At 34.9% G+C, this 9495-nt stretch overlaps 1 protein-coding gene across 1 annotated transcript in view; it reads left to right on the top strand.

Annotated features, from left to right (window-relative positions):
- LOC106688002 (solute carrier family 2, facilitated glucose transporter member 1) overlaps positions 1-9495 on the top strand; it is a 112321-nt gene that overhangs the window by 10635 nt on the left and 92191 nt on the right. Inside the window, exon 2 of the mRNA XM_014432258.2 lies at positions 599-709. Coding sequence (XP_014287744.1) covers positions 605-709 — 105 coding nt within the window. The 5' untranslated portion in view covers positions 599-604. The remainder of the gene's footprint in view (positions 1-598; positions 710-9495) is intronic.

The following is a 9495-nucleotide window of genomic DNA, read 5'->3' as shown; positions in this document are numbered from 1 at the left end:
AGTTAGGCGCTCGGAAACCCGTGAACTTTTAACATATAATAAATAGATATACACCGAATGCCCGAAATATATATATATCCTTCCATTCCAAAATCCTTACTCATTCAAACCCATTAGTTCCAAAACCCATTCCTTAATAATCCCTTATAATTTTCCGAGGCAACTGAAAAGACGATGGCCACGAGATCTTCTAATTTAAATCAATGATTGAAATACCAAAATTGGTTGGTTCCTTCCCAAGACTAGAATGTGTTCTGTAACATTTATCAAATTTACTTATACATTTTCTTTTTTTGTACAGTTGTGAATTTCAAATAAATCAATTTTTAGTTATGTTTTTCTTTAATCAAGGAATTTTATGAACAGATGTAACTATAAAGTGATTTTTAACATTCTCACAGAATTCTCAACAACTTCAATTTTCTCGGTATTTTTCAAGTTCTCATTGCTCGTGATCACCCATCGTCAACATAATTACTAAATAAAGGAACAAGTTTGTTGTTGTTTTTTCTTCTCTTTTTTTTTTCACAAGTGGAAAGTAGCACTTATGAACAATTCATGAATAAAAAGATTCTGAAGATTATAATTTTTTTTTCAGTTCATCATGACGCAGGTGGACGAGGACACCCGCGATGAAGATGAAGATGAAGAAGAAAGTCCTCAGGAGTCGACGGCTCTCATCGACGAAGATCAGGCCGGCATGTCCAAGGTATGAAAATTCCCACAGAAAAGTTTTATATATATTTTTTGTCTATCAGTTCTATGTGTCGGGAGCATCCGAGTGCTTGGAAACTTAATTTATATCAGAGGCCACGTAGCTTTGGCCAATCTAGCAATCAAGGTGTCGTGTAATTTTTAATACATTTGAACTTTCAAATACAGTATTTATTCAGAAACTGTAATAATAAAATATAAAAAAGACACGACTAAGATTCTTATGGTTCGACTTGTAATTTCTTTTAACCCTTTGCATTCAGTCACCTGAAGGATTACGATTACGGATTATGAACTTATTCCACCGCAGTATTTGAAGAAATGCATATTTTCCTGTAGTTTTATATTAAAATGGACCAAAAAGAAGATCAAAATAAGATAGAAAAATGAAAATACATGATAAAAAATCGAACGGTTTTAAGTAGAAAGAGAAAGTGCGAAGTGCATTCACGACGGACTAAACACTTCTCTAATCTGTTTAGCCATATGTAGGTGGAACAAAGGAGTATGGTTAAATGATACATGGAAACTTGATAAGATAAAAAAGAAATCCTTAACTGAGAAAATAAATTTACAAGGATTCAGTTCCTTCATATTGAAGCGTCGAATAATAAAGAAAACATTAATTGAAAAATTGACCAAGTAAATTCAATTTACTTATATTTACTCCTTACTTTTTAAAATAGCAAATATATTCACATTGAAACGAGTATGTTTTGTTCAGGCAGTCTCCATCAGGTTTATAGGAGAGTAATGCCTGGATCAACTTAAAGTAAGTAATCCATTTCAGAAGGGTTTTGATTGAAGAAAGCTTGAAAGTACAAAATATATTGAGCAATAAATTCATATTAGTTATAGAGAGGGGAGTGAGCCAAAGATAATATAATAATGTTAGTGAGTTAACTGAATTTAGATAATTAGGAAATGATATTTCGGCGATGAGATGGGTTGTTAATGATGGGTCACCACTTTGTGTTGAAAAAATAATTGGTGAAATGCTGTTACTTGATGGAACCTCTATGGGTCTCCTGGTCTATGATTCTGCTGCGATGGTATGTCCTGACTCCATGCTGGGTTCTCTTAGTGCCTCGCTCAGCTCCCTGCTTCTAGCCTGACATCTTCTATGGCTTGTGACACAGTGAGAACAGGCCAGAGGTTCCCTGGAGATTCCGCAAGTTTAAAGAGTGAGTGATTAGCCCTCAAATCAGCTCTGGGTGACCTTTTCTCTATAGGCGGCGCCAATGTAATTTCCTGGGTCTTTCACCCAATTAAAGGGACCCTCTCTCCATCTTATCACCCTCCAAACCTAAGCCCTCAGGCCCGTGGATTTTTCAAGAGCGGCTCGGTGGATTTTCATTATACATATACCAAATTATTGGAAATAACATTTACTAAAACTTATATTCCCTTCACAATTGCGATTAAATGAACGATTTTACAGATGCTTACATTAATGTACAAAATCCATATTAACTTCAATGTAAAGTTGCCTTTAAGAGGTGTGGCCTAATCCACTCCTTGCCGTCTTTTTGCTTAGAAGGAGAGTTGGGTTATGGCTCCCCCTGACGTACCAGTCCAGTAGTGGGAAGATGGCGGCAGAAATAAACCGCCAAATCTAGTAGGCTGTGGGTTTAAGCTTCTTCTAACCTTCTTAAGATGGAACAATTATGTACGAACGTGGATTCGGCAAGTCTGTTCCTTGATGTTTGGTGTATGAGGTGCAAGTGAAGTATAGATTCTGATAAAGAATTTCTCTAACTCGATTTGGAGGGGCTGTAGAGATGCGCAAATTCACCTAAATTCCACCAAACTTCATAATATTGTTCTGCCTAGAAAACAAACCTTCATAACGAACTTCAGGTCATTTGGAAAATAAAATGAAACCTGAACCATTTCTAATGTTATTCACTGCAGTGTAAAAGTCAATAATGTTCGGAAAAAAATACGATAAAAATAGGAATTGATACCACTTATAGAAAATAACGACGCAGTAGCGATAAGATAATGCATAATAGTAGACTTTTATAATAGAAGGCGGGGCAGAGAATCGACTATAAGAGGCCAAGAGGGGTCAGTGTGTGACGGAGTAATACAGGAAACTTTGACCCACGAGATAATGTGTTTGTTCCCGACCAATTACGCAGAAGGGAGATAAACCATGTAAGGTTATAGAAGGAAGGTGAAGAATCACATTTGTTGATTTGAGGATTTTGTTTTGACCAGTTAGGAGGAGGAAATAGTCTGACAGGGCTTAAATAGTGAATTTATAAAAAAAATCTTCCTCTAATGTAGGTTTAATTTTGTTTATTCGTGTTTGGAGTGAACCTTCAACCTAAGGGCAGGTGTCACTTCTCTTTTGATTGACTGGTTGGATATTGTTAGTGGACTGTATTAGAATTAATTTCAATGAAAATAAGGCATAATGAAGCAGAAAGAGAATTTATTTATAATTTATAGGTAGATTGGTTGAACAAGAGAGAAATATTAAATGTTAAATACTAAATCTACGGGGTATGAAGGCTGGCCGGAATAAAATATTTATGGTTAAAGTGTGTTAATTAATTTTGATTAGGGTCTATGAAAACTGTAGATATGCTTATTAATGAAGATGATGGATGATGATGATGTGAATCATATATAGAAAAACTTGAGTAATGACTTACTCATGCTTCTTCCCCTCCATATTTCTTTATTTCCCCTCTCCCCGGCCACCGGAGGGCGCTTCAGAAATGTCTCAACCCCCTAGCCCCTCTTGTTTTTAATCTTACGTTTTAACAGAACAATTTGAAAAAATATAAACATTTCTCATTATTAAGAATAATAAATAATGCATAAATAAAAAATATAGAATGTTATGAATAACTAAAGGAGAAAAAAGGAAAAAAATCCGATTTTAATGGGAAAGTTGAGACTGCCCTATCGTTCCCGATCGCATTACGACTTGGTTACCTTTTTTTAAAATTTTGTAATCTTGGCAGTAACAAAATTTATATTATTTATTCCTACCTCTAGGAACCATAAAATATATATATATATATTTTTGTCAACGGAAAAATAAAAGTTTTTTCTTCTTAATTTTCACCTTACTTAGTTTCACATTTTTTTTTTTTTTCGAAAATCATAAAAATAGCGATAACTTAAACCAATGCCCAGCAATTTAAACAAAACATAGGGGCGAAAGTAGGCCAGTACGTGAAAGATGTATGATGCGCGCACTGCATCAGAATTTGTTTAAATATAGGCAGAGATTTAGCTATAATGGAACTAATAGCAAAAATCGCCATGGATACGACTCTTCATGAATGAACCATTGATAAATAAATATCGTATCAATGGCAATTTTGGCTATTAGTAATAACTATAGCTAATTTTTCTCAACTCAGTATATAGGTAAGCGAAAGTAAAAAAATAAGAATACAATCGTATCATGGGCGTAGGCATGATTTCGCGAAAGGGGCAGCCTCCACTCATTACACACACATACTTATATATAGTCCATTCTGAAACGTTGGTTAAAAGAAAAATATGTAATTCCGCATTCCAAAAAATACCACACCATTTTATTTCTAATAAAATTATATTCTTCATAAAATTCAATCATTACTTTTTAATTTTTTTTTTACCTATAATCACAATAAATTATTGAAAATGTAACGACTGAATTCAAATAATTAACGACAAAGTTTAACCAGTGGCTTGTACAATGAAAATATAGGGCAGTGTTGCACTTTTCGTCTCTGATGATTTTTTGGACACCACCATCTTTCTCTGCCATTACCTTCCTGATTTGGCAAATAAGTTTATTTCTCTATTTATTTTTTTATTGGGTCCGAAAATCTACGAGGGGGCCGCGTCTCCCCCCTGCGCCCCTCTGCTTAAGCTCACGAATCATATTTTTATAAGAAATAGTGAGTAGGTTACATTGACTGGTCTGAACTGTGTAGTTGGAACACTTGTTTATTGAATATATAATGTGTTATTTAAAAGTGAAGAATAGTTTTAAAAAAAATATATTTAGATAATTATTCAGAACTAAGAGGTAGTTAGGTAACACTTGCTAAAATATAATAAATAAAAATAAAAAGGAACACAGAAAAATGTTTTTATAATTTATTTTCCTTAATAGCCGCTATAGATATCACCGCTTTCAAAAATATGTAATATAATTTATGAAAAAAAAATGTCTCCTGGTTTAAAATAGCTAAAGGCAGGCGCGTCTGTCGGCTAACCTTGCTCGATCAAATTCCGATAAATATCCTTCAAGTTCAGCGGAAAAGGTCAGAAAGGATACAGGTTCTATAAGAATGGAAATGTCTCATTTCTTCCAGACCAGTTTCATGATCTATATCCTTTCTGTAAGAGTTAGGTTCGTAAAGAAGAAATAGGCAAAGATGACTCGAGAAATCTATTGACGGGCGATCGATCAATTAGGGTTCCTTCAATGAAGTCCTCCCTCAAGGCCTCGGCTCTATTGATATTTAATTTTAAATATTAATTCCCATGTCGATTGAAATATCGAACAAATATTTAATCGGTCTTATTCCCCAGTCGGTTACAGTTTGTAGCATTAAAAATTAATCTTTTTTTAAAGAAAATTGTTTTTTTTTTCGTCAGGAGCTTTATGTTAAAAAATTTATTTGAAGTGTATTGTATTTAGTTTATAAATAATTATTGTTTGAGAAATGGAAAATGTTAATGTATTGTAGTGTACATATGCTGTGTGATATAGCAACCCAATGGATTTGGGCAGCATGGCCAAATAAAACATTTCTGTCTCTTCTACTAATTATTAAATTAGTTGTACAGGATCGAATGATTTATGCGTTAAATATTATTTATTTCTAGTTCCAACAAAATATGTTATGAACACTTTCATAGAAATTAGATTACCCGACATCGAAACTGTAATAGTTTCCACGATGATTAGAATAATTTGCCTATAGGTCAGGAAGTTAAAAATGTCCTTTACGCGTAATAACTTTTATTTGAAAACAAAAATGTTATTGCCTGCTGAGTTTTCTGAAAATGTAACTTTTTTTTTAACACCAGTTCGGATTACTGAAGTATTCGGATTACTGAGACTACACTGTATGTATAAAGATAAAATACATTGGAAATAATCGATTCAAGATAGCTCGAATCTTAGACGTAAATATAAAAAATCGAGTTTTTCGACACCAATCGAGATAGCACCTTCAACGACCAAGAGGCTCCAGCAGTTTCAGAGCGGTATACTGGGACGTATAGTGAGACACCAAAGAGCAAAGACATACCATATATATACGACATCCGAAATACCGACTGTGACAGAATTTATATCTAGGAGACATATCAAATTTTTTGAAAACCTTCAGTACTGTGGCAGGTGGTAGGTGGCAGACACTCACAGATTCAGACTCGACTGAGTACAGGTAACTAAATTATTTGAATCCACAAATCTGGAGATCTCTGTCACCATCAGACTGACACACAATGCAAACAACCTCTTTCCAAAAGATCCAATTTCCTAAGCCCCCTCTTCAATGCATTACCAATGCAGGAAAAGAGGCAACCTTCAACCCGTTTTCATTATGACATCAACCCTACGCACCCATGGAGCTTAGAAGAAAAAAACAAACTAATCTAGGTTATAGAACATCGGTAGCGCATTCTAAAACAACCAATTTCGAGTTAAAAAGGTCCAAAGTCCTAGATATTTTGCTGTCACTTTCCTTTACATGTATTAAGGGAAAGTATAGCGAAAAATAAAACAAATTTCGAATTTTAGTTTTCGACATTTTGATGTCCTGTGTGTGTGTGTTAGCCTAGCTCAAAAGCAAAAATTCGTACGAATCTGAAATTACATATTTACTGTGGGTATATGTCTGGGAAGTGACAGCAATATTTTTGATAAAATCGATTATAGTGTCGATTTTTCACATTTTTTCGATTTTCTTGAATATAAATTACTTAAAATAGTTTGGCAAGGACTAAATATAAATCTTCCCCTAATGTAGCTTTAATTTAGTTTGATTGAAAAAAAACATACTGTACACATTGTTAGAAATAATAAACAATAAAATTTTATGATTTAATAAAGGAGAAAAAAGTAAAACCATATTAAATTCTAGAGGTAAAAGCCGAGATCAGCCGGGTTTCCCGATTGCTTTACGGCTGCATGATTGCTTTATCTTTTGTTAAACTGTTGTATTCTAGGAAGAAATAAAATTAATTGTCATTCACATCTCAAAAAACAAAACAAAAAAAAAAAAAAAGAAATTTTATAGCCACAGAAAAATAAAAAATTTTTCTTTATAATTTTCGTCTTCTCTGGTCATTAGATTTTTTTTTTCTAAAATTACCAAATCAGCAACTTTAACCCAAGTCGATAAAATTACATGAACACAAAACTTGGTAACTGTTAAGTGAAAGTTGTGGGCACCCGCATCAGAATTTTTTTTTTTATAAGAAACCTACACAAAGGCGGGTAAGCCATAGTTAATCAGGTTGTGACATTTCAGCACAAAAAAGGAGAATGGAAACAAAATTTGAAGAACATTGTGTATAATTGTCACAATGCTTTATTAGTTATTAAAATTAGTGTTTGCTTGAAAAAATATTTTTGATTAAATTAATAATTTCACTCCGAGGGGGGAGAGGCAGCTGTCCCCCTCTGAGTACACCCATGAACTTACATATAATTCAATGTCAGATACTGAAGTAAAATAGTAATATTTATTAGTTTTGTAGGAAATTACAGAATTTTTTTTTTCCTCACCCTCCTATTTTATTCATTTTTACAATTTACACTAAATAATATAAGACATATGTGTATATATACAATCATTTACAAATTAATTTTCTATTTTAACCCAGCTGACATCCCAACCCATCCTAACACTATCCTCACCACGTGTGCCGATGATACATGTCTATTGTCAATGAACAATGATCCTTACATTGTATCCCAAACCCTCCAATCCCACATCACCACCCTCCAATAAATCCCACCAAATCACATTTACCCTTCGTCGTAAACCAATGACCTCTTGCCAACAGTATCCTTTAATAATACCCCACTTATTCCTGTCGAGCAGATCCGTTACTTAGGGCTACATCTCGACAAACCACTGACATGTAATCCTCATACAAGACTGAAAAGACAGGAAACTGCACGTCGATTTCGACTATTACAACATTTACTAGACAAACGGTCTGAATTGCCAACCCATTAGAAAAGACTGATCTACATGACTATAATAAGGCCTATCTGGACATACGGAGTTGAGCTTTGGGGCTCCACTAAACCATCAAATTCCTCCCATCCTTAACGCTCCTTACTTTGTCACAAATCAAATCATCCATCATGACCTCAATGCCCCATATGTTGCCGATTTGGCCGAAACCAGATACCATTCCTTCCATGGAAAACTTCCCAACCACCCAAATCCACTTGTTTCTAACCTGGCTTCTCCTTTATTACCTAATAATCCTCCTAGGCGTCTGAAAAGAAGATGGCTTCGGGATCTTCTCCTCTAGAAATGTTATTGGAGTTCTATCAATGGGTAGATTCACCACATGTTTGTATCATGTCACTATCTCACCTACAGCAAATTTACTTGTTGTATATATGTTATACAGTTGTAAATAACAATAAATAAATGATTAAAAAAATATGAATATTTTGAATATGGTGGGGAGGAACTACACAGGACACTTTATGACTTGATCCTCGAGATATGGGTTCAAGAGAAGATGCCTCAGCAATGGAGCAGTGCTTTGATATGCCCTCTTCATAAGAAAGGAGAACAATTGGAATGTTCTAATTACAGAGGAATATCGTTACTTACAAAGTATTCTCTAATATCCTCTTTCAAAGGCTGCGGAAATCTACGGTGGACCAAATTCATACCCTCACACTAATCATGAAAAGAGCCCATGAACATAAGATCCCTACCCACCACCTGTTCGTGGATTTCAGGAACGCGTATGACAGTATCAAGCGCCCCATGTTATACGAGGCACTCAGAGAAATGAAGGTTCCTTCAAAGCTTATACGCTCGTAAAAATGAAAGCTTATAAAAATGACTATGAGAGATGTTAGGTGCAGGGTCCGCATACAGTCCGAACATTCTTCTGAATTTGGCTCAAATAAAGGACTAAGGCAAGGAGATGCTCTAGCGTGCCTCCTGTTTAATTTGATCCTGGAAAAAGTAGTGAGAGACTCAGCTATCCAGAATAACTGCTGAACAACTGCTTGGTAATGCGGATGACCTTGATATAGAGGCGCGATCTTTTACTGCGCTTACCAAGTCTTTCATAAGCCTGCAGAGAGCTGCCGCACGCATGGGTCTGGATATTAATGAAAACAAAACGAAGTATATGTACACCGGAGAAGCCAGATCCCACGAGAGACAGGTTGTCGTATGAAGCTGCATCTTTGAGAGAGTGGAGGAGTTTCCTTACCTAGAATCTCAGGTCACAGCAACAAATAATGTTTCCAGTGAAATAAACCGAAGGATCACAGCGGTTAACCGATGCTATATTGGTCTGTTAAAACAGTCCTGGAGCAAGCTCATTAGCAGGAAAACAATGGTCCATTTACATAAAACTCTAATTAGGTCTGTCCTAATATACGCCTCCCAGAGATGGACCCTACCCATATGAGATAGAAATAATCTGTTGATCTTCGAGAGGAAAATCCTTTGAAGAATCTATGGGCCATGGTGAGGAAGGCTGGAGAAGAAGAAGAAATAAGGAACTCTATGAGCTGCTCCCGGATATTATAACCTTATTATATTA

The sequence above is a fragment of the Halyomorpha halys genome, unplaced genomic scaffold (assembly GCF_000696795.3).
Source record: "Halyomorpha halys isolate HHAL.00 unplaced genomic scaffold, Hhal_1.1 Scaffold1036.1, whole genome shotgun sequence".
In the NCBI taxonomy this organism is placed as follows: Eukaryota; Metazoa; Arthropoda; class Insecta; order Hemiptera; family Pentatomidae; genus Halyomorpha; species Halyomorpha halys.
The sequence above is the reverse complement of the archived record's forward strand: the minus strand, read 5'-3'. Positions and strand labels throughout refer to the sequence as shown.